A 26,636-nucleotide genomic window follows, 5' to 3' on the forward strand; every position below is an offset into this window, starting at 1 on the left:
TCCTACTTCACTGAGAAAACTGAGGCAATCAGAAGAAACTTCCACAGATTTCCATGCCACATCTCCCCACCTAACAACATCTACACCCACATACCCCTTTCCAGCCTCTTCCACATATGTACTCTCCCCATTCCATCCACTAGAGCCCACTCTCACCTACTCAAAGACATCACTCCAGCACCTCTCCCTTCTCTCTCCTCCATCAGTTTTTTGCTCTTTACTGGATCATTCCCTTCAGACTATGAATGTGCTGCTCTTGTTCTCATCTTAAAAAATAATAAAACTCAACCATACTCTTCTCACAAGCACCCACCTATTTCTTTGCTCTCTTTTCTTGCAAAAAAATTTCCAGAGTGGTTTATAATCACCATCTCCAATTTCTCTCCTTCCAATTTCTTTTAAACCTACACTGAAACTGTTCTCCTCAAGGTCACTGATGACCTCTACACTGCTAAGTCACAAGGTCATTCCTCAGTTCTCATCTTACTTGGCCTATGCGTAGCATCTGGCACAGCTGACCACTCCTGCCACCTTGAGAACACTCCACTTGTGCATCATTGGTTTCCTACCTCACCATCACCCTTTCTCAGTGTCCTTGGCTGGTTGCTTCTCTTCTCTCTATCCTACTCGTGTTGGAAATGTTCTGAGGCTGGGTCCCTGGTCCTCCCTTTTTACTACACTTACCTCCTTGGTGACCTCACCCTATGCTCAAGAATTTAAATGCTGTGCATATGCTTCTCTTCTCAAATTCCACACATCTAGCCAGCTGGCTGACATCTCCACTTGAAAGTCTAGGGCCCATCTCAAAAAAACATGTCCAAAACTAAATTACTGATGTGTCACCCTGCCCCTCAAAGTCAGCTTCATGTGCAGCTTCCCCATTGCAGCTGATGGCATCCTATCCTTCATACTGCTCAGGCCCAAATCCTGGAGTCCTTCTTAACTGCCCCTTCTCTCTCATGCCTCATACCCAAACCATCAGGAAATCATGCTGGCATGACCTAAAACAGACCTGGAATCTGATCTTTCCTCCCTCCTTCCACTGCTACAACTCTCATCTAAGCCAACACGATCTCTCCCCTAGAATACTGCAATCACCTCCTAAGAGATCTTGTTCTTCCTCACCTCCACCATCTATTCTCCAAAAGCAGCCAGAGTGCTTCTCTAGCCCTGAGATCAGATGATACCACTCTTCTACTCAGTGCCCTGCAAAAGCTCCCCCTTTGACTCTGAGTAAATGTGAAAATCACTTTGAAAGCTTATGGCACCCTAAATGATCTAGCCCTCCATTACCTCTCTGACCTTGCCCTCTCCTCAATCACAGTAAATTTCTGCTCTTCTTCAAACACATCAGGCGTGCCTTCTCCTCAGAGTCTATGCCTGCTCGGCTCTTCTCCCAGATATCCACGTGGCAAATGCCTCATCTCCTTCCCCAAATCTCACACTTTTAAAAAGACCTATCTTGACCACCCCACTTAATACGGCAATCCACCCAACAATCTCGATATCCCTAACCTTGCTTTTAAAAAATATAAATTATCACCTTCTAATATACGACACAACTTACTAAGTACTTGTACTATCCACTGACTATTGTCCCCTATCAGAATGAAAATTCCGGAGCTCCCGTAGTGGGTCAGTGGTAATGAACCTGACTAGTAACCAGGAGGATGTGGGTTCAATTCCTGGCCCCGCACAGTGGGTTAAGGATCTGGCATTGCCATGAGCTGTGGTGTAGGTCACAGAGGCAGCTGGGATCCTGAGCTATGGCTGTGGTGTAGGCCAGCGGCTACAGCTCTGATTCAACCCCTAGCCTGGGAACTGCCATATGCTATGGGTGAGGCCCTAAAAAAAAAAAAAAAAAAAAAAAAAAGACAAAAAAAAAGAAAGAATGAAAATTCCACAAGGACAGAAACTTTTGTTCATTTTGCTTACTGATGTGTCCCAACCACATAGACCAATGGCTGGCACATAATATAAGTAATGAATAAGTATTTTTCTGAATGAATGAACAAATAAACACTTGAAGCTGGATTTTAAATTCTGAACCAGTGACGAATTTGAGGTCAAAAGAAGAAAAATTCAAATGGTCCAGATACACCTAGGTTGTCAACTGTGCCCCAGACAGGTAGGTACTTACAAAAGCAGTATTATTTCTTTCTGATCTCGTGGAGAAATATTTAATACAAGCACTGTGACCCTGTCATACTAGCCTATAGTAGAAACAGGTACCAAGACAAGAGGACAGGACCCACTATTTTCACCTTTGGCTCTAGGTGACTCTACACTGGGCACAGTCCTGTCTCTCTCCTCTGGCTCTGTTAAGTCAGAGGAGTGACTTGTGAACACTACGTGATTTAGGAATGGGAGAAAGCCAATCAGTCAGAGGGAGATGCAGCTTTCAAAAATGCCTAGTTTACTCCCACAGATTAAGCAGACTCTTACAAGTTAGAACTAGATGACTATCATTTATGTCAGTGCCTCTCAAGCAGGGCTGCATACCAGCAGGCACTTAAAAAATACTGTAGCCACTCCTCCCCTCTAAGATAAATGGTCTGGGTAAGTCCCAGACAGCACTGGTCATAAAAGTTTCCCAGGTGATCTGACTGTGAGGCCAGAGCCAGGGATGGAGACCAACCTCATTTTCCAGATTAAAAATAAAGCCTAGACAGAACGAGCCTGCCTAAGGTCACACAGCTAAGTGGCAGTGTTGGAACAGGAAACTGCCACTAGATTCTTTAGAGAAACAGCAGTAAAGAAGGAATTTCATTACAATATAATAATTTATAAAGCTACATATTTTAGTAGTTAAATGCATGAGACTTCAAAATTTGAAAGATCTATGTTCAAATCAGGGGCTTTGATAGTTAACAGCTAATATTAGTGTTTCTCAAACTGTGCTGCATATTGTAATTACCTGGGGACAATAACCTGAAGAAGATTTTTAAAATCTCTAGGCCCAGGCCTCACCCCATATCAATTAATGCAGAATCTCTGAGAGTGCAATTCAGGGATCAGTACTTTTTTAAGTCCTCCAGGTGGTTAACATACACACACTACTATATATATAAAATAGGTAACCACCAAGGACCTACTGTATAGCACCAGAAATGATACTCAGTATTTTTAATAACCTGTAAGGGGAAAGAATCTGAAAAGGTATAGCTAGATAGATAAGTATAGCTGAAGCACTATACTGTACACCTGAAACTAACATAACACTGTAAATCAACTACAATATTTTAAAAAAGAAAATAAAGTTCCCCAGGTGATTCCAGTATGCAAACAAGTTTGCGAACTGATGACTTATATGACCTTGGGGAAATTACTTGACCTCTTTAAGCCTAACTCATGGGGATATTATGAATAAAGAAGATAATGTATGTACATAAGCAGCTCACTTTTATGTTACTACCTCACTTCCTTCCACCACCACCAGCCCTTCTACCATTTCCATCATCATCAGTGATACTATTTCCTCCCTCCCTTTGTCCATTCTTCCCTTTCTTTCCTCCCTCCTTCTTTTGACATCATTTACATATCAGAATATTCACTTCTCTAAAGTATAAAATGTTGTGTGGTTTTTAGTATATTCACAAAGTGTGTGATTATCATCACTACATAATTCCACAACAATTTCACCACCCCAAAAAAGAAACCCCATACCCCAAACTCCAAAGCCCTCCTCCCAGCCTCAGGGAACTACTAGTCTACTTTCTGTCTCTATGAATTTCACTATTCTGGACACTTAAGTGGAATCATTAAAATATGTGGCCTTCGTGTCTGGCTTTCTTCACTTAGCACAATGTTTTTGAGGTTCATCCACATTGTAGCATACATCCATGCTTAATTTCCTTTCATGGTTGAATAATATTCCATTGTACGGATATTGTTTTCAGCGATTGTTTCTAATTCAGCAGTTGTTTCCACTTTCTTGGTTATTATAAATAACGCTGCTAGGAACACCTATGAAAGTTTTTGCATTGGACATATGTTGTGGATTCTCTTGGGTATAATCCCTAGGAGTGGAATAGCTGGGTCATATGGTTTTAATTTTTTTTAGCAACTACTACTATTCCAAAGTGGCTGAAGCACTATTTTACATTCCCACTACCAGTGTATAAGGGTTCTAATTTCCCCCTATCCTCACCAACACTTGTTAGTGTCTCTTCAGATTTTAGCTAACAGGAGCGTATGAAGTGCTATCTCTCATTGTGGTTGTGATTCCCCTGATGACTAATGATGTTAAGCATCTTTTCACGTGCTGACTATCTGTGTATCTCCTTTGGAACAATGTCCATTCAACTCCTTTGCCATTTTTAAATTGGGTGTCTTTTTATTATTGAGCTATAACAGTTCTTCATACACTCTACACACTAAATCCTTATCAGATACAGTTTACAAATACTTTCTATTGATAGTTGTTGCTTCACTTTCCTAAGTGTGCTTTGAAGTACAAAAGGTTTTAATTTTGACGACGTCCAATTAAATCTATCTTTTCTTGGGTTGTTTCTGTATCATTAACTTCTGTGTGTGTCTGTGTATGTGTTTTGCATTCCATAATATATTCCCCATTTCTTGCTTTTTTAAACTAGAGTATAGTTGATTTATAATATTGTGTTAGTTTCAGCTGTACAGCAGTGATTCAGTTATACACAGTTTTTTCAGATTATTTTCCATTATAGGCTATTACAAGATATTGAATATAGTTCCCTGTACTATACAGTAAATTTTTGTTGCTTATGTGTTTTATGCAATTTGTATCTGTTAATCCTATACTCCTAATTTCTCTCTCCCACCGTACGTATCATTGACTTTCTTCTTCTTCTTTTTTTTTTTTTTAATTTACCCTACTATTTGGAGCCTGTTGGCTCCCAGATGTTGATTCCTTGCTCCAACTGCCAAGAAATGGGGTAGGCAGGGCCACTTCAGGGAATTTTGAAGGGAAGATCCTCAGGACAAGTGGTCCTGGCAGCATCTAGGACCTTACCTGAAAATTCCCCAACCTGAACCAGCTGGCCATGAGCAGCAAGGCTCCTGGCTGGCTTGCCATCTGTTACAGAGTCCAAGCTCTTAGTGCTTGCCTCAAGACAGGCCAATAAATCAAGGGATGAGCTGTTGCAGCAAGGAACTGGGACTTTATTCAGAAAGGCAGCAGGCCAAGAAAATGGTGGACTAGTATCCCAAAGAACCATCTTCTATATCATTAACTTTTAAAGAAAAGACTAGGGGCAAAATTTTATTAGGATATCCTAGAGCCAGTTAACTTGTTCAGACTCATAATAAGCGAAGAATTGAGCTGGCCATTCATTTAATTCAGTAACCCCCATTTAAGAAACACATCAACTTTATCTTGGTGGAAGGTAGGAAGGAAGCTACTCATTTCTAAGTTTTTAATTGAACTAGCTTTTCAGATTAAGTATTTGGCTTTTGAATGCCAAGCGGCCAATAAACTTCAAAGAAACAAAACTCTAGTCAAATCTCTATGTTTTCAGGGATATGGATTTTTTAAGAGTTTCAAACTATTATTTTTCTGAATCAGTACAAAATTAAAGACCAGTATGGCATAACTTCAGTTCCTTTACTTCTTGATAAATACTAAACAGATAATACACAATCCAAAATAACTGAAATTATGTAATTGGCAATGTAATAATCCCAAAGAATCAACTGTGATTTCAGTAATTTTTCTAACGAAAACAGAAAAACCAGTCATTAGTGTCCTAAAAGAGGTGGCACCACTATTCACACTTCCCTGTTTCACATTCAGTACGGTACTCACTATATTACAAATTATCAATTTCTGCTACAGGAGACCATTTCTAGTTTGTTCATAGTTTATTTCCTCCCTCCATAGAGATTGTGAAGTGTCTAAATGCTTTTTTTCCCCATTGATTACTATAATCATATGATCTTTCCCCAAAAACCTGTTAGTATAGTGATTTAAATAGATTTTCCTTCTATTAAAGAATGTTGTGTTCTTGAAATAACCCAACGAGGTAATACTGTACTATTTTTATGTATTTCTGGGTGACAGTTGCTAATTACTTTGATTAAAATCATAAATGAGATAGCCTCTAATAATGTTCTTTATTCTTACTATCTTTAGGGATTTGGATCATTTTAGACTAGCCTTAGATTGTTTTAGACTAGCTTTGGATTATTTTAGGCTAGCACTGGGTGTGCTACCTCTCTTACTATTTTCTAAAATCTTGTGTAAAAAGTTATCCTTTCATTAAATAATTGGTTGAATTTCCAGTAGAAATAAACAAAATAGAACACCTCTAATCTCTTCCTTTACTTTGTCAGCCAACTTTTTGATTTAAAATATTTTTTTGGTTTAAAAAGCTTTGAGGAGTTCCCGTCGTGGCGCAGTGGTTAACGAATCCGACTAGGAACCATGAGGTTGCGGGTTCGATCCCTGCCCTTGCTCAGTGGGTTAACGATCCAGCGTTGCCGTGAGCTGTGGCGTAGGTTGCAGACGCGGCTCAGATCCCGCGTTGCTGTGGCTCTGGCGTAGGCCGGTGGCTACAGCTCCGATTCAACCCCTAGCCTGGGAACCTCCATATGCCGCGGGAGCGGCCCAAGAAATAGCAACAATAACAACAACAACAACAACAAAAAAGACGAAAAGACAAAAAAAAAAAAAAGCTTTGAGAGAGGGACTGGGAGTTTGGGGTTAGTAGCTACAAACTCTTACACTGGATAAACAATAAGGTCGTACTGTATAGCACAGGGAACTATATCCTATTTCCTGGGATAGACCATGATGGAAGATAATATAAAAAAAGAATAAAAAAATAGAAAAAAGCAGCACATTATAAGTCAACAATACTTAAAAAAAAAAAAAAAAAGCCTGGAGTGGTGATGGCTACATGACAATGTACTTATTAATGCCTCTGTGTACATTAAAATGGTAAATCTTACGCTATGTATATTTAAATATATTTTTTTAAAAGAGAAAAATAAAAGGAGAGAGAGAAAAAGGGAGGAAATGAAAGAGGAAAAAGAAGTAAAGATGGAGACTTCTCAAAATAAATAAACCAGTTTGAGCACCAGCTGGCAACGTTCAAGAATAGCTGCTGGGGAGTCCTTGCTTTGGCACAATGGGATCAGCAGTACCTCTGGATTGCTGGGATGCAGGTTCGATCCCTGGCCCAGGAACTCCATGTGACACAGGGCAAACCGCGCTTCCCCCCCCCCCCCCAAAAAAAGAAAGAATATCCTGCTGGGAGGCAGGCACAGTTCACTTAGACCACCAGCAAACCAAGGCTCTGCAGACAGCATGAAGTAGGGCACTCCTGGAACAGTAATATGCGCCACCATATATCATACAGAGCTTTGTCTCTATCTAATCTAAGATGTTAGGATTTACAAGGAAGTCCTCTACACTTCCTACAATTTGGGTTGCAGCCAAATATCACTGTATTTCCATATCTAGGGCTCCTCCTAGAGAGAAGATAGTTAAGTTTCCTTCATATCATATAGGTCAAGATCCTCTTAAACATGGAATTAAGATAATGGCAACATTTTGGGTTTTGGTTAACAGCAAACCAATGTACCACTATTGTAGAGAAAAAAAAAATAATAAAGCAAAGATACCTCAAAACAAACAAAAAAAAAAAACATGAAAAATCCAGTGTGCCTCTTTGTTTTGCAGTTCTCTTAACTGTTTAGTGTCTGAACAGTACTTTCCTTCCAGAAAATACTTTTGTAATTCCAAAGTAATAGTGTGTTCAATCCAGCTTCTAAACATATAGCAATAAATGTAAATTACAAGACAGCACTTCTTTAATGTATATAATTGGAAGGAAGATTTTTTTCAAAAAGTGATTAAAGCCAAATAAGCTCTTTTGAAAATATTTCTAATAAATATAACAAGTACCAATTTGGAATATAATTTTATTCTGAATTGACCCAGGTTATATACCTTACCATAAACGTATTTTTATAGTGAAGATAGTCTACAGCAACCACCATGATCAATTCACAACAGGATTTGGTGAATGCATGAATGAGAAGGACCATGCCTCAACTGGAATTTGTTTGGTAACAAGGAGAGGACAACATAGGCTAAAATCTCTGTGTTTTTTTCTAGATCTGTCATGGCCTTAATTTGATTGCTACTGCAACAGAATAAAATTTAACATCTTTGCAATTCAAGAAACACACGTGAGATTGCCCCCAAAAGAACAGAGTGAGGGAGTTCCCATCGTGGCGCAGTGGTTAACGAATCCGACTAGGAACCATGAGGTTGCGGGTTCGGTCCCTGCCCTTGCTCAGTGGGTTAACGATCCGGCGTTGCCGTGAGCTGTGGTGTAGGTTGCAGACGCGGCTCGGATCCCGCGTTGCTGTGGCTCTGGCGTAGGCTGGTGGCTACAGCTCCGATTCAACCCCTAGCCTGGGAACCTCCATATGCCGCGGGAGCGGCCCGGGAAATAGCAACAACAACAACAACAACAACAAAAAAAAAAGACAAAAGAATTTGTTGTTGTTTGGAGTTCCTGTCGTGGCGCAGTGGTTAACGAATCCGACTAGGAACCATGAGGTTGCGGGTTCGGTCCCTGCCCTTGCTCAGTGGGTTAACGATCCGGTGTTGCCGTGAGCTGTGGTGTAGGTTGCAGACGCGGCTCGGATCCCGCGTTGCTGTGGCTCTGGCGTAGGCCAGTGGCTACAGCTCCGATTCAACCCCTAGCCTGGGAACCTCCACATGCCGCGGGAGCGGCCCAAGAAATAGCAACAACAACAAAGACAAAAAGACAAAAAGACAAAAAAAAAAAAAAAAAAAAAAAAAGAACAGAGTGAGAGGAAGAAGAGAGAAAGAATACCTTTCTATGCCAGAAAGAAATTCTCCAATAATGACATAGGTTGGATCAGCTCTCAGGCAAGCCAACGGGCCCCCAATCTCATTTTACACTCAAGTGTCAAATGAAAATTGAGATGAAATATTCTACTTGTACAAAACCAATCTCCCACGTGACCCTTTATCTCAGGGAAGATAGGGTGAGCTAAATTAAATATGATTTTTCTCAATCCTTTCTGTAGTGTTTCACCTAGCATAACATACCTGTTGAGGTGGCCAAGTGCTACAAAGGAGAAAGATAAAACACAACAAGTCCTAAAGAAATACATTATGGGTCTAATTGTACCCCCCGCCCCCTCAAACTCATATGTTGAATTTCTAACCTCCAGTGTCTTAGAATGTTAACCTTATCTGCAGATATAATTAGTTAAAATGAAGTCAGACTAGAATAGGGTGGGTCCTTAATTCATTAGGACTATATTCCTCATGTAAAGATGAAATGTGGACAGACAAGGCACACAGGGAGAATGTCATCTGAAGACCAGAGTTATCTTACTACAAAACAAAAACCACCAGAAGCTAGAAGACCTGGAACAGACCCTTTCCTACTATCTTCTGAGGGTGCACAGCTATGCTGATGCCTAGAGTTTAGACTTCTGGCACCTAGAACTGTGAGGCAATAAATACCTATTGTTCTAAGCCTCCAGTTAGTTGTACTTTGTTACTGCAGCCTCCAGCAAATACAGACAGTAAGAGGTTCCTGTGCACAACCAGCTTCCCCCCTTCAGACTACAGTTCAGATACAGCTTTCCACCCCATGGCTACTGCCACCATGTCGGCCCAGCCCCAGTTATGAGCTGCAGCCACAGCTGCCTGGTCTCTTGACTTGAGGCTCTACCTCCACCTGCTGCACTTGCCAAACCCACGATGACATTAACCTTTCAAAGATGCCAACTTCTCTGCATCACTCTCCTGTTTAGAAATCTCTAGTGACTCACCATGTCCCATAGGAAAAAGCCCAGATTCTCCTGCCTCGAAAACAAGCTTCTCTCTTCTAAGCTAGCTCCAACTACTAGGCCAAGGTCTCCGAGTGACCCTTGAACATACAACCATTATTCTCAATGCTACGCTTCCTCCTCTGCTTGTCACTCTCCCCCTTCACCAACAAAAATTCTGACCATCCTATGAAGACACCTGCCAAGAATACCTTTGGCCTCAAAGCTCTTTCTGTACTGGGGTTCAGGGTAAAGGTCACATCTCCAGCCTCTATGCCTCTGCTGCTTGTATTGGTCATTCTGCATGCATCAAAGACCACCTTGCATGGATACCTAGCATTTTAAAGTGTACACTTTGATTTCTCAGCTAGACTATGAGCTCCTTAACGATAGCATCCATGTTTATAAATTTAGGAGTACTTCTCAAAGCCACAGACAAAGTTGGGCATATGGGCATGCTCTAAATTCTTGTTGAATTAGCTATTAAACATATATTTTAAATTCCTAGAAATGTTACTTTGGGTTATCCCTTCAATTGCAGACTTAAATGAACAAATGTACAGATTTCTTTTTTTTTTTTTTTTTACTTTTTATGGCTGCACCCATGGCATATGGAAGTTCCCACGCTAGGGGTCGAATCAGAGCTACAGCTGCCGGCCTACACCACAGCCATGCCAACGGGGGAGCCGAGCTGCGTCTGCGACCTACACCACAGCTCACGGCAATGCTGGATCCTTAACCCACTGAGCGAGGCCAGGGATCAGCCTACATCCCTATGGATCCTAGTCAGGTTTGTTAACCGCTGAGCCATGAAGGGAACTCCTGATTTCACATGCTTCTACATATATCCAAAGAATTTAAAACTTTCAAGGAATAGGAGAAAAAAAATCCCTTAGGACATTAATCCCAAGTTACTTACCATTCTTCATCACTACATTGGACCAGACATTGGCATTTAAGGCTTGAACAATTCGCTTTATTCCTGTAGATTCTGGGAAGTCATCTAATCAGAGAGGGAAAGAATATAAATTTATATACATACTTACACATACATGCATATGTAGTCATTCCTCAGTATCCATGGGGGATTGGCTCTAGGACCGCCCATGGATACCAAAATCTGCGGATGCTCAACTCGCTTATATAAAATGGTACATTTGCATATAATCTACACCCATCCTCCTACATATTTTAAGTTATCTCTAGATTGCTTATAATACCTTATATAATGTAAATTTGGGGGTACCTTCTGGAATTTTTTTTTTTTTTTTTTTTTTTGGTTTTTAGGGCCACACCTCTGGCTTGTGGAGGTTCCCAGGCTAGGGGTCGAATCAGAGCTGCAGCTGCCGGCCTACACCACAGCCACAGCCACTCGGGATCCGAGCCACGTCTGCAACCTACACCACAGCTCACGGCAACGCCAGATCCTTAACCCACTGAGCAAGGCCAGGGATCAAACCGGCAACCTCATTTTTTCTAGTCAGATTCATCTCCACTGCACCATGACAGGAACTCCGACTTGCTGGAATTTTTTTTTTCTGAATATTTTCAATCCACTGTTGGTTGAATCTGTGGATGTGGAACCTCTGGACAGAGGGCCAACTGTATGTGTAAATACAGCCCCAAGGCCACATTTTAAAAAAACTACAGCTTAATTACCTTGCTTATTTAGTTGTTTCTTCACATTGTACCTTATGTAATAAGGAAAAAAAATTAAGCAATTACAGAGCTTAGAGTTCCTGATAAGAATATTCTAGAAACTAAAACAATAAACAGTAGAAAAGGTTTGTACAATAAAGTCAACCCTATTACCTCATCAACTGAATCCACTCACATTCCCCTGAAACTGTTGGTTTCCATCAATTATGCAGTCCTGGGACAGTACCAGAAATACCAATCTTGGTTATTTATAGACAATGAGCTTTCTGAGGGCAGGAATGATCTGCCCGGTATGCTATAAAATCCCATAAATGCCCTAACTTCTCTAAGGAACCATACAATGATAATTATTGTTTATAACAGATATCTAGAGAACAACTTCTTGATGAGAGAAAGATAGTTCAAAAGTGAGAAGTGAAATTACTTTAACCATAAGTGTAAGAGACAGGCAAAGGGTCATTTTAAAAAAAGCAATACCAACAACTTAGTTTAATTAGTTTAGTATTGGTACTACCTTGCTTTTGGAATTTAGCTGATACTACTCAAAATAACAGGGAAGTAATCTCAGTTAATATACCAACAAGAAGGCAGTATTCCTAGCTGCAATGTAGGTATGGGTGTGCACAAAGGAAATGGAGTTCCTTCAGCTAATGAGTATTTTAAGACTGCATACGGAAAGCAACAGCAGAAATAGTTTTCATATGGTTAAAAGAGAAGAGTTTATGGACCACAGTCCACACAGAACCTGTTTCTAGTGACCTGGCCTGGCCCTGGGTGGTTTAACAGAAAAAAACACAAAATTAGAAGTCAGAAAATCTAAGTGTGAACCCAGAGTCTTTAACTTATTAGCTATTTTATTAAGGACAAATAGCTCATGTTATTCTCAAAAGTGGGGATGATACCACTCAGTGCACCTCTCCTAGAGGAAAGATACACTGGAACTGATGATTTACTGATGTCACCTTCCCCTATAGACTGGAAACTCTTTGAAGGAAGGAATCATGTCTTACTGAGTACATTATTCCCACTACCTAAACAAACATGGTACTTCAAAGACAGCAGGCACTGATGAACTGATGAACCATTTAAAGAATACCAACCTACTGACTTACAGAAATATTAAATTGAAAATATTCTACAAAGATGAATTTATCACTATTGATGTTTAAATGAAAAAAATAAGAGGCTTGTTTATCTTAAGTATCAATGATTCAATTCTTGGAAGAATAACTAATACTCCAGATGATATAACCTAGAACCAAAAATACGGTCTGAAATAACTAAAAACTAGTAGATGAATTTAATACAAACAAGCCTAAGACTGTTTTTAGATTGATGTTCAAATAATATATGCCAATGAAGGACGAGGGTACATGGCTTGGGAACGGTTTGCATTAAAAAAAAAATTCTAGGAAGGTTTCAGTTACTTTACCTAAAGATGACATACTGAAATCTATTTTAAGATTAAGCTGAATTAATACAAGAACATTATGGGAACAAGGAGAAGGAGAAACACAGAAGTATAATGGAGCAGAAACTCCAAAATAAAAACAGATAAAAATAAATGACTCAAATGTTGACTCTCAAAAACAACAGCAAGAGTTCTCGTCGTGGCTCAGTGGTTAACAAATCCAACGAGGAACCATGAGGTTGCCGGTTTGATCCCTGACCTTGGTCAGTGGGTTAAGTACCCGGCGTTGCCATGAGCTGTGGTGTAAGTTGCAGATGCGGCTTGGATCCCACATTGCTGTGGCTCTGGTGTAGGCCGGCGGCTACAGCTCCGATTAGACCCCTAGCCTGGGAACCTCCATATGCCGCGGGTGACGCCCGAGAAAAGACAAAACAAACAAACAAACAAACAAAAAAAAAACAGCAAGAGGAGTATATTTTAGTGCCAGAAATAAGCAATCGCACACATCCTTATAGACACAAAACAGGGTACAAGTTTGGGGAGTCCTAGAAAAACATACAAGAGAAATTATACTTAATAATTTTCAATATTCTTGGAGTTCCCGTTGTGGCTCAGTGGTTAACGAATCTGACTAGGAATCATGAGGTTGCAGGTTCGATCCCTGGCCTTGCTCAGTGGTTTAAGGACCCGGCGTTGCCGTGAGCTGTGGTGAAGGTTGCAAACGCGGCTCGGATCCTGTGTTGCTGTGACTCTGGCGTAGGCCAGTGGCTACAGCTCCGACTGGACCCCTAGTCTGGGAACCTCCATATGCCGTGGGAGCGGCCCAAGAAATGGCAAAAAGACAAAAAAAAAAAATAATAATAATAATAACAATAATTTTCAATATTCTTAAACATGTACAGGGAGAAAAATCAGCCTTTTTATTTCATTTCTGTCCTCTTTTTCTCTAGCAGGCCTTTATTCCTGAAGGTAACAACATTTCAGAAAAATTCTAAACAAGCCAGAACATAGAAAAATACATTTTTTTTTAAATATAGGTTTCACATAGCCTTTGCGTACTTTAATTCATACTGGTTGCCCTCCTTAAAATGTCTTTTGCAACAGCTGGCATCTCCCTACCAGTTCTCTAAGTCCAGAACCTCCTCCATTTCTTCCCCATGAAGCAGTTGGAATGTGAGAGTTCACAATGCATTCTTTGAACTTGTGAAGAGAAAGAATCTCTTCTGTCTCTGAAAGACCACAGCACATATATATGTATATTACATATATATTTATAATATATGTTTATAATATTATATATATATTTATAATACTTATGATATTCCACTGGGTAATTCCATTATTTGTATGCATGTTTCATCTTTGTACCAGATTATAAGGTTTTGGTGGGCCAAAACCCACCTTATCTTGGTAGATCCCACAGCAGATAGCATAGCTGTACTTGGAAGAAGAAAAGGTGAGAAGAGGACAAGGGGTGGGGGAAAGCAGAGGGGAAGAAATAGAAGGTCCAATGTGTGGTAGAAGGCAGGTAAATGCAGAGCTACTGGTGGAGGTGGGAGGCACATTCTGGGTCTATTTGTGATTTCATTGTCTGGAAGACTTAGGAATAGTACTGATACACCCTCTAGGGTTCCTGGGATTTCAGCCTCAGGTTACTAGGAAGTCAAAATAAGAATCATAAACTTGATGTATGAATATAGATCAAACCCTCCTTTTTTAGCAGCAGAAAAAGGATAAGAGATTGAAGAGATGACTAAGATTTAAGGTAGAAATCTCTACCTTTATCCACAGAAAAATAAATATTTCGAAAGCCCTAAAATGGATGGTTAAAACTAAATAAATGGATTATTCAATTAATAGACTGTATCAATGGATTCTGCACAAATCTTTTCAAAGAGCGAGGAAAATATAATGTTTTCTGAATATCACTTTGATTCTTCTTCCCTCAATCAAAATAATATCTCATATGTGAAGTCAAATACCATGTTTTCTCCTAACACAAAACACTTACCATCCTCCTCAGGCAACTCTTCTGGATTAAGTTCTACCAATTCAAAGCCATGTTTGATACACCACTCTTGAGCTTTTTGTCGGTTTACTCCTAAAACAACATGCAAAATATTCTTCATAAGCAAAAATAAAACATGAATATTGCTGAAATAAATTTCAAAGTGTCACCTTTAATGTCAATTTTATTCTACAGGTACTGAAAATAAAGTAATATAAGGAGAATAATTTCTCAAACCTAAAGTGTCGGATCTTTTTTTTTTTTTTTAGCTGCACCCGAGGCACATGGAAGTACCCAGGCTAGGGGTCAAATAGGAGCTACAGCTGCTAGCCTACACCACAGCCACAGCAACACCAGATCCGAGCCACAGCTTACAGCAACACCTGATCCTTAACCCACTGAGCAACACAGGGATCAAACACCCATCCTCATGGATACTATGTTGGGTTCTTAACCTGCTGAACCACAATGAGAACCCCCCAAAGTGTCTGTTCTTAAACAATAAAATGTAAATATTCCAAGATTCCAAAGATAAATATCTGAAAATATTTTTGTAAAGTAATAAAATCACACAAGATGATTCTAAGTTAAGGAAACCAACATATAATTTACCAAGGAATGGCAAATCTATGTACCAACTACAATCCCATTGCAGTACCTTACCATTTTCAGACACTCTATCACAAACCAAGATCATCACCTCAGGTAACCATGCTTCTGCCAGTGGAAGCCAGGAAGAAACACTATCAAGACCAGATGTCTAAAGGAAGGGGAGAAAAAAAAATACAAGCATTAGAGAATTCACAGAAAATACAGAAGGAAAAAAGGAAGTACAAAATAATTTCTTTTTTTTTTTGTCTTTTTTGTTGTTGTTGCTATTTCTTGGGCCGCTCCCGCGGCATATGGTGGTTCCCAGGCTAGGGGTTGAATCGGAGCTGTAGCCACCGGCCTATGCCAGAGCCACAGCAACGCGGGATCCGAGCCGCGTCTGCAATCTACACCACAGCTCACGGCAACGCCGGATCGTTAACCCACTGAGCAAGGGCAGGGACCAAACCCGCAACCTCATGGTTCCTAGTCGGATTCGTTAACCACTGCGCCACGACGGGAACTCCCCAAAATAATTTCTTTTCTCTATTTTTATTTTCGGGGTGGAGGGGGATGCCTGTGGCATGTAGAAGTTCCCAGGCTAGGAATCAAACATGTGCCACAGCTATAACCAAATCCAAAGCATCCTTAACCCACCAAGCCACCAGGGAACTCCCCAAATAATTTCTTATTCAAGGTCCATGGAAAACAAAATCTTACTTGTGTGCTGTCAAAGTAAACCACAAATGCTTGGACAGACTCTGCAATCTCTGCAGTGATGAGAAATTTGTTTGGCACCACACACAGATTGATATCTGCTGAATAGTATTTATTATCAATGGTCCAGGGATAAAATCTCACAGCATCGTTGGCAGTAACTTCCACAATAACATCTTCTGTTCCAAGGATATCTAAATAAATGACACAACATTACCACAGAAAGTACAAAGCCAATACACACTGTTCAATCTTCTCAGTAAGATACCAGATTAATAAGGTACTTTCGCTGCTTCTCTTTATGCAAGGACTTCCAAGGGCCTCCCATTTATTAGGGTATTTTCTTCTCTGATCATTTGACTGTAAAAGTAATGATGACATAATTTAATTCAATTTGTTGGCTTTTTTCTTAAGAACACAAAAACTACTGTGACTAGATTGGATAGTAGTAGAGACCAAAAGAGTCATCTAACTAAACACCCAGGAAAGAACAAGTAGAAGAGAAAGGATAATAGCTACATTTTGGGGTGGGAGGGGGGGACCTGTGTCATGTGGAAGTTACCTGGCTAGGGATCAAACCCTCACCAAAGCAATGACTTCAAGCAGCTACAGTGACAATGCGTTAGATCCTTAACCGGCTGTGCCAGAAGTTAACTCCTGAATCTTTTTTCTTTTTCTTTTTTCTTCTTCTTTTTTATAGGGCCACACCTGAGGCATATGGAAGTTCCCAGGCTAAGGGTCGAATGAGCTACAGCAACGTGGGATCCGAGCCAGGTCTGTGACCTACACCACAGCTCATAGCAACGCCGGATCCTTGACCCACTGAGCAAGGCCAGGGATCAAACCCACATCCTCTTGGATGCTAGCTGGGTTTGATTCCTCTGAGCCACAGCAGGAACTCCTACAGTTATTTTATTACTTACATACTTCATAGAAACTGGAAGACTGTAAGAATAGTCAAGAATCTGTAACTATTTGATACTCACTGCAAGCTAAAAGGAAGACAGCAGCAAGGCTAAACCATTAATAAAAATGGAAGAGCTATATAAAGACCCTGAGCCAAATGCTTACACATTAATTCAACTAATGAAATAAAAGAACGGATACTGATAAATGGACATTCCACTGATATTCAGTCTTATTCAGATTCTCTGAAAGCCATCTCAAATTCTTGTTGACCAAGTCATGTCCAGCAAATTTTAATATAGAGTAGCCAAACAAATTAAATGATTTAGAAAAGAACCAAATCTTTCAGGAATCCATGGGCAGCATGGGTATAACTAATGAAATTCTTAAAGTAAAAGCCAAGTCAGTGATGAACAAATAGAGATGTGGTCATGGAACCATTGGAGCATTTTGCTTCCACAATGTCACACTATATTTAGAACTCGAAGAGACATCAGAAATTGTTCTAACCCAGACTCCCATCTCTCACCCCATACCCACAACGTCCACTGATACAGATGTGGGAAATGAGCTTAGAGAAGTAAAATGATATAACATTATAGGGTTATTATAATAATACACAGCAAAATGGCCACAAATGCCTTTTCAATGCATACTACTAAGATGAATATATAAAATATTCCTCAACTCACAATTAGCAAGACATACACAAATAGAAGCTAAATTTTAAATTTCAGAGCTGGGATTACATATTTGGAACACTGTCACAGTTTCGCCTGAACAGAAAGATATGAGGGGAGTTCCCTTCGTGGCTCAGCAGAAATGAATCCAACTGGTATTCATGAGGTTACGGGTTTGATCCCTGGCCTTGCTCAGTGGGTTAAGGATCTGTCAATGCTATGACCTATGGTGTAGGTCACAGACGCGGCTGGAATCCCGAATTGCTATGGATGTTGTGTAGATCAACAGCTGCAGCTATGACTGGACCCCTAGCCTGGGAACTCTCATATACGGCGGCTACAGCCCTAAAAAAGAAAAAGAAAAAAAAAAGTAACATTCTAAAATTTTTCACCAAAACTGTAATTGCTACTCTTAAATCAACAGAAAGGCTGCAACAATACTTGAAAATCTGAGTTTACCTTGTCTCTTTAAGAATTCAGCAATTCTTTCTGCTTAACTTCTACCTACCTAATTATCAGTCAATGCCATAGCAGCCAGCTGCAATGTCCCTTACAGAGCATTAAAAACAAGTTTGGGTAAGAAATAAGCAGGAAGAACAAATAGGTTATTAAGAATCAGGAGTTCCCATCATGGCTCAGTGGTTAACAAATCCAACTAGGAACCATGGGGTTGTGGGTTCGATCCCTGGCCTCACTCAGTGGGTTAAGGATCTGGCGTTGCCATGAGCTGTGGTATAGGTCACAGATGCAGCTCGGATCTGGTGTTGCTGTGGCATAGGCCAGCAGCTACAGCTCTGATTAGACCCCTAGCCTGGGAACCTCCATATGCCACGGGTACAGCCCTCAAAAGACCAAAAAAAAAAAAAAAGAATCAAAGATTCTGTGGTGTTCCCTTGTGGTGCAGTGGGTTAAGGATCCAGTGTAGTTGCTGCAGCAGTTTAGGGTGCTGCTGTGGCATAGGTTCGATGCCTGGCCCGGGAACTTCCACATGCCACAGGCGTCCCCCTGCCCCCAAAAGATTCTGCTTTCATGTAAATGTCTCACAGAAAAAAAAAAATTCCTAGACCAAAGTTTATGTTGCATCCAAAGCTAACATTTCAAACTTCAAGCAGGTGGCACAGCAATATGCTGATAAAAGCACATACGGAAGAAGGTAAACTAAACCAGGAGTAGCAAAAAAAAAAAAAAAAAGGAAAAATTGACTTTTTAAAGGTTAGGAGGAGCCACCATGCGGAATTGGCCTTCATTCATGGGTAATTTTCTAAAATAATGAGTGGACTATTTTTTTAAAGGGGGGGGACACAAAGAGTAAAATAATGATCTCACTTATTGTTAAGGGGGCAAGTACAAGGAGCACAGGGCTAGTACTCCTACCGGCACCACAACCAGTTCTTGATGCGGCTGTATTTTTAGAAAGTGAAATATAATTTGGGTTGGCTTTTTTTTTCTTTTTAAATCAGTGTCCTTGGTTTGTGGAGGAGGAGATAGGATTAAGACGGCGGAATAGAAGGACTGGAGCTCAACTTCTCTCCTAAAAACAACAAAATTCACAACTAAAGATGAGCACTCTTCACCCAAATGGACTGGAAACCTTAAAAAAGATACCTTACTTCAGAAGAAAAAGAGGAGGCCACATCAAGAGGTAGGAAGGGCAATTTCGCGATATAAACAACCCCATACCTCTGGGGTGGGAAGCTCCAAAGACTGGAAACTAACTGGTTCACAGAGACTCACCTATAGGAGTGAGAGTTCTGAGCAACACATCAAACTCTCATTTGTGGGGATCTGGCATGGGGAGAAAGAGCCACAGAGCATCTGGCATTGAAGGCCAGTGGGGCTTGTGTGCAAGAGCTCCACAGGACTGGGGGAAAGGGAGACCCCATTCTTAAAAGGTGCACATGGACTTTCACGTGCACTGGGTTCCAGGGCAAAGCAAAGTCTCCACAGGCATCTGGGTCAAACCTGACCACAGTTCTTGGAGGACATCCTGGGAAAACAGGGGTGAACGTGGCTTGTTGTGAGGGAAGGATACTGAAAGCAAAGCTCTCGGGAATATTCAGCAGCTGCCTTTCTCCGGAGGTGGCTATTTGGGGAAAATCTGGCCCCAGCCTTCAGTCAGCTGCTGAGAAGCCCCAGGGCAAACAACAACCCAGGTGGGATCACAGCCCCACCCCTCAGTAAACAGGCTACCTAAAGACCCCTCAGGCACACAGCTGCCCCTAAGCCCATCCAGAGACTAAGCCCCATCCACCACAGGGATAGGAATCAGCTCCACCTACCAGGGGGCAGGCATCAGCCCCCCCATCAGGAAGCCTACAGCAAGCCCCCATACCGACTTCAGCCACAGGGGGGCAGACACCAGAAGTAAGAGAGGCTACAACTCTATTATCTGTAAAAAGGTCACCACACCAAAAACCTATCAAAATGAAAAGACAGAGAACTATAACTCAGATGAGAGAGAGAGGAAAAACCCCAGAAAAACAGCTAAGTGAGCAGGAGATTCATAGGCTCCAGGAAAAAGATTTTAGACTGTTGATGCTGAAGATGATGCAAGACATTGGAAATAAAGTGGAGGCAAGGATGGATAACTTACAGGAAACACTGACCAAAGAGATACAAGATACAAAACTTAAACACGAAGAGATGCAAAATACAATAACTGAAATAAAAAATTCACTAGAAGCAGCTAAGAGCAGAATACAGGAGGTAGAAGAACAAATAAGCGAGGTGGAGGACAGATTAGTGGAAATTACGGATGCAGAACAGAAAAGAGAAAAAAGATTGAAAACAAATGAAGAGAGTCTCAGAGAACTCTGGGACAATGTGAAACGCACCAACATCTGTATTATAGGGGTGCCAGGAGGAGAAGAGAGAGAGGAGACAGAAAAAATATTCTAAGAGATAATAGCCGAAAACTTCCCTCACATGGGGAAGGAATCACTCACTCAAATCCAGGAAGCACAATGAGTACCAAGGAGGAACACCCCAAGACACATATTAATCAAACTGACCAAAATTAAAGACAAAGAGAAAATCTTGAAAGCAGCTAGGAAAAAGAAAGAACATACAAGGGAACCCCAATAAGGTTATCGGCAGATTTCTCAACAGAAACTCTGCGGGCCAGAAGGGAGTGCCATGATATACTTAACTTGATGAAAGGAAAAAACCTCCAACCAAGATTACTCTACCCAGCAAGGCTCTCGTTCAGATTTGAAGGAGAAATCAAAACCTTCTCAGATAAGCAAAAGCTGAGAGAAGTCAGCAACACTAAACCAGCCTTACAACAAATACTAAAGGAACTTCTATAGGCAGAAAAGAACAAGAAAAGGAGGAAAGAAAAAAGAGCAGCAAAAATAAATCCAAAGCAATTAATAAAATGGCAACAAGAACATACATATCAATAATTACCTTAAATGTTAATGGACTAAACGCCCCAGCCAAAAGACACAGACTGGCTGAATGGATACAAAAACAAGACCCATACATATGCTGTCTTCAAGAGACCCACTTCACTTCTGGGGACACATACAAATTGAAAGTGAGAAGATGGAAGAAAATATTTCATGCAAACGGGGATCAAAAGAAAGCTGGAGTAGCAATACTCATATCAGACAAAATAGACTATAAAATGAAGACTATTTTAAGGGACAAAGAAGGACATTACATAATGATCAAAGGATAAATCCAAGAAGATAATACAACAATTCTAAATATCTACACACCCAACACAGGTTCACCACAATATATAAGACAACTGCTAACAACCTTAAAAGGAGAAATCAACAATAACACAATAATACTGGGGGACTTTAACACCCCACTTACAGCAATGGACAGACAGATCAACCAGACAGAAAATCAACAAGGAAACACAGGCCCTGAATGATGCATTAAACCAGATGGACTTAATAGATATTTATAAGACATTTCATCCAAAAGCAACAGAATACAGATTCTTCTCAAGTGCACATGGAACATTCTCTAAGATTGATCATATCCTGGGCTACAAATCAAGCCTCAGTAACTTTAAGAAAACCGAACTCATATCAAGCATCTTTTCCGACCACAACACTATACGACTGGAAAAAAAACTGCAAAAAACACAAACACGTGGAGACTAAACAACCTGCCACTAAACAACCAATGGATCACTGAAGAAATCAAAGAGGAAATTTAAAAATACCTGGCAGCAAATGAAAACAAAGATATGACACTCCAAAACCTATGGGATGCAGCAAAAGCCATTCTAAGAGGAAAGTTTATAGCAATACAAACCCACCTCAGGAAACAAGAAAAAGCTCAAATAAACAAACTAACTTTACATCTAAAGCAGCTCAAGAGAGAAGAATGGACAAGACCTAAAGTTAGTAGAAGGAAAGAAATCATAAAGCTCAGAGCAGAAATCAATGAAATAGAAACAAAGAAAACCATAGAAAAGATCAATGAGGAGTTTCCGTCGTGGCACAGTGGTTAACGAATCCAACTACGAACCATGAGGTTGTGGGTTCGGTCCCTGGCCTTGCTCAGTGGGTTGAGGATCCAGCACTGCAGTGAGCTGTGGTGTAGGTCACAGACGCGGCTTGGATCCCACGTTGCTGTGGCTCTAGTGTAGGCCGGCGGCTACAGCTCCAATTCGACCCCTAACCTGGGAACCTCCATGTGCCGCGGGAGCAGAAATCAATGAAATAGAAACAAAGAAAACCATAGAAAAGATCAATGAGGAGTTTCCGTCGTGGCACAGTGGTTAACGAATCCAACTACGAACCATGAGGTTGTGGGTTCGGTCCCTGGCCTTGCTCAGTGGGTTGAGGATCCAGCACTGCAGTGAGCTGTGGTGTAGGTCACAGACGCGGCTTGGATCCCACGTTGCTGTGGCTCTAGTGTAGGCCGGCGGCTACAGCTCCAATTCGACCCCTAACCTGGGAACCTCCATGTGCCGCGGGAGCAGCCCTAGAAAAAAGGCAAAAAAAAAAAAAAAAAAAAAAAAAAAAAAAAAAGATCAATGAAACGAAAAGCTGGTTCTTTGAAAAGATCAACAAAATTGATAAACCCCTAGCCAGACCTATCAAGCAAAAAAGAGCGAGGACTCAAATCAATAAAATTAGAAAGGAAAAAGGAGAACAACAGACATCACAGAAATACAAAAGATCATAAGAGACTACTATATGCAACTATATGCCAATAAAATGGAAAACCTAGAAGAAATGGACAAATTCTTAGAAAAGTACAATCTTCCAAGACTAAACCAAGATGAAGTAGAAAAGATGAATGGACCAATCACAAGAACTGAAATTGAAACTGTGATTAAAAAACTTCCAACACACAAAAGTCCAGGACCAGATGGCTTCACAGGCGAATTCTATCAAATATTTAGAGAAGAGCTAACACCTCCCCTTCTGAAACTATTTCAGAAAATTGCACAGGAAGGGATATTCCCAAACTCATTCTATCAGGCCACCATCACCATGGTACCACAACCAGACAAAGATTCCACAAAAAAGGAGTTCCCGTCGTGGCGCAGTGGTTAACGAATCCGACTAGGAACCATGAGGTTGCGGGTTCGGTCCCTGCCCTTGCTCAGTGGGTTAACGATCCGGCGTTGCCGTGAGCTGTGGTGTAGGTTGCAGACGCGGCTCGGATCCCGCGTTGCTGTGGCTCTGGCGTAGGCTGGTGGCTACAGCTCCGATTCAACCCCTAGCCTGGGAACCTCCATATGCCCCGGGAGCAGCCCAAGAAATAGCAACAACAACAACAACAAAACAACAACAAAAAAGACAAAAGACAAAAAAAAAAAAAAAAGATTCCACAAAAAAAAGAAAACTACAGGCCAATGTCACCGATGAACATCAATGCGAAAATCCTCAACAAAACACTAGCAAACCACATCCAACATTAAAAGGATTGTACATCATGATCAAGTGGGATTTATCCCAGGGATGCAAGGGTTCTTCAATATCTGCAAAACCATCAGTGTGATACACCACATTAACAAACTGAAGAATAAAAACCATATGATCCTCTCAATAGACGCGGGAAAAGCCTTTGACAAAATCCAACACCCATTTCTGATAAAAACCCTTCAGAAAGTGGGCATAGAGGGAACCTACCTCAACATGACAAAGGCCATATACGACAAACCCACAGCGAACATCATTCTCAATGTTGAAAAGCTGAAAGAATTCCTGCTGAGATCAGGAACAAGACAAGGATGTCCGCTCTCACCACTACTCTTCAACATAGTTCTGGAAGTCCTAGCCACAGCAATCAGGGAAGTAAAAGAAATAAAAGGAATCCAAATTGGAAAGGAAGAAGTAAAACTACCCCTATTTGCAGATGACATGATGCCATACCTAGAGAATCCTAAAGACTCTACCAGAAGACTGTTAGAGCTCATCCACGAATTTGGCAAAGTCGCAGGATACAAAATCAATACACAGAAATCGAAGGCATTTATATACACTAACAATGAAAGAGCAGAAAAGGAAATTAAGGAAGCAATCCCATTTACCATCACATCCAAAAGAATAAAATACCTAGGAGTAAACCTACCTAAAGAGACAAAAGACCTGTACTCTGAAAACTATAAGACACTGATGAAAGAAATCAAAGATGACACAAATAGATGGAAAGATATACCATGCTTGAGGATTGGAAGAGTTAATATTATCACAATGACTATACTACCTAAAGCAATATACAGATTCAATGCAATCCCTATCAAATTACCAAGGACATTTTTCACAGAACTCGAACAAAATATTTTAAAGTTTGTTTGGAAGCACAAAAGACCAAGAATAGCCAAAGACATCCTGAAAAAGAAAAATGGAGCTGGAGGAATCAGGCTCCCGCACTTCAGACTACACCACAAAGCAACAATCATCAAAACCGCATGGTACTGGCACAAATACAGAAATATAGATCAGTGGAACGGATAGAAAGCCCAGAATTCAACCCATGCACCTACAGCCAACTAATCTATGACTAAGGAGGCTAGAATATACAATGGAGAAAGGAGAGCTTGTTCAATAAGTGGTGCTGGGAAAACTGGACAGCCACATGGAAAAGAATGAAATTAGAACACTCCCTAACACCATATACAAAAATAAACTCCAAATGGATTAAAGACCTAGATATAAGACCAGACACTATCAAACTCCTAGAGGAAAACATAGGCCAAACACTCTCCGACATAAACGACAGCAACATCTTCTCAGTCCACCTCTCAGAGTATTGACAACAAAAACAAAAATAAACAAATGGGACCTAACCAAACTTCAAAGTTTCTGCACAGCAAAGGAAACCCTAAACAACACAAAAAGACAACCCACAGAATGGGAGAAAATCTTTGCAAGTGAGTCGACTGACAAGGGATTAATCTCCAAAATTTATAAACAACTTCTGCAGCTCCATACCAAAAAAAAAAAAACAACCTCATCCAAAAATGGGCAGAAGATCTAAACAGACAGTTCTCCAAAGAAGACATAGAGATGGCTGAGAAACACATGAAAAGATTTTCAACACCACTCATTATTAGAGATATGCAAATCAAAACCACTATGAGGTACCACCTTACACCAGCCAGAATGGCCATCATCAAAAAGTCTGCAAATAGTAAGGGCTGGAGAGGGTGTGGAGAAAAAGGAACACTAGTACACTGTTGGTGGGATTGTAAATTGGTGTAACCACTGTGGAAAGCCGTATGGAGATTCCTCAGAAAACTAAACATAGAACTACCATTTGATCTAGCAATCCCACTCCTGGGCATCTATGCAGAGAAAACCATGACTCGCAAAGACACATGTACTCCAATGTTCACTGCAGCACTATTTACAATAGCCAAGACATGGAAACAACCTAAATGTCCACCAACAGAGGAGTGGATCAAGAAAAAGTGGTACATATACACAATGGAATATTACTCAGCCATTAAAAAGAATGAAATACCAGCATTTTTTGCAACATGGATGGACCTAGAAACTATCATGCTAAGTGAAGTCAGCCATACAATGAGACACCAAACATCAAATGCTTTCACTGACATGCGGAATCTGAAAAAAGGACAGACTGAACTTCTTTGCAGAACAGATGCTGACTCACAGACACTGAAAAACTTATGGTCTCCGGAGGAGACAGTTTGAGGGGTGGGGGGATGTGCTTGGGCTGTCGGATGGAAATTCTGTGAAATCAGATTGTTATGATCATTATACAACTACAGATGTGATAAATCCATTTGAGTAATAAAAAAATAAAATAAATAAATAAATAAATCCGTGTCTTTAACAGGAAATAAATCAGTGAAAAAGTCATACACTTACTGCCATTCAAGAATGTTTGGATCCATTAAGAAAGGCTCATTTTATTAATCAATGTCAAGAATACAAGAGGACAAAGCAGTGTGTTTACACAGAGCTCCTAAAATTTCAATTATATGCTGTCTTTTTCAAATGGGGAAGCTATTTCTTTCTCTTTTCTCTAAACCTGGATGAGAATAGAACCAGTAAGTTGGGAAAATGAATTTCACCTTTCAAATTTTTAGGAGCTGAGTGGCTGTTTTGTTTTGTTTTCATTCTTTGTGCTGCCTAAAACAATCTGATAGCTCAATTTAGTTATCCGATTTTTTTTTAACACTTTACATCAAATCAGATACTTTCAGCGAGGCTGCATATGGACTTTATTATCACATCTGTGCCGTATTAGAATCAGAGAAAGAACAGTGAAGACTGTCTCATTTTAGTTCTTAGCATCAATATCATAATGTAGAGTTTAATTTAAAAAATGTAAATGTCTACACTAAGTATAGCTTTTCTCATTTTTTTTTTTTCTATTTGGTTTCAAACGTTTAACAAGTTTTTTTTTTTCCAAATTAAAA

General features: G+C 40.4%; 1 protein-coding gene across 12 annotated transcripts in view; it reads right to left on the reverse strand.

The window, feature by feature from the left end:
- AAGAB (alpha and gamma adaptin binding protein) overlaps positions 1-26,636 on the reverse strand; it is a 308,159-nt gene that overhangs the window by 22,157 nt on the left and 259,366 nt on the right. For 10 of the 12 annotated variants that reach the window (XM_084979083.1, XM_084979072.1, XM_084979051.1 and 7 more), the window contains 4 exons: positions 16,185-16,375; positions 15,540-15,636; positions 14,880-14,969; positions 10,718-10,801 (listed from right to left, as the gene is read on the reverse strand). In XM_084979083.1, coding sequence (XP_084835209.1) covers positions 10,718-10,801; positions 14,880-14,969; positions 15,540-15,573 — 208 coding nt within the window. In that variant the 5' untranslated portion in view covers positions 15,574-15,636; positions 16,185-16,375. Of the gene's footprint in view, positions 1-4,818; positions 8,312-10,606; positions 10,802-11,326; positions 13,255-13,399; positions 13,530-14,195; positions 14,970-15,539; positions 15,637-16,184; positions 16,376-26,636 lie in introns of those variants that run through there. The other 2 variants (XR_014817304.1, XR_014817305.1) reach the window with 2 other exon arrangements.

The sequence above is a fragment of the Sus scrofa genome, chromosome 1, assembly GCF_054392235.1.
Source record: "Sus scrofa isolate SSC_HxYL_T2T_F1_AM1 chromosome 1, Sscrofa_HxYL_maternal_Yorkshire_Landrace_v2.0, whole genome shotgun sequence".
NCBI lineage: Eukaryota > Metazoa > Chordata > Mammalia > Artiodactyla > Suidae > Sus > Sus scrofa.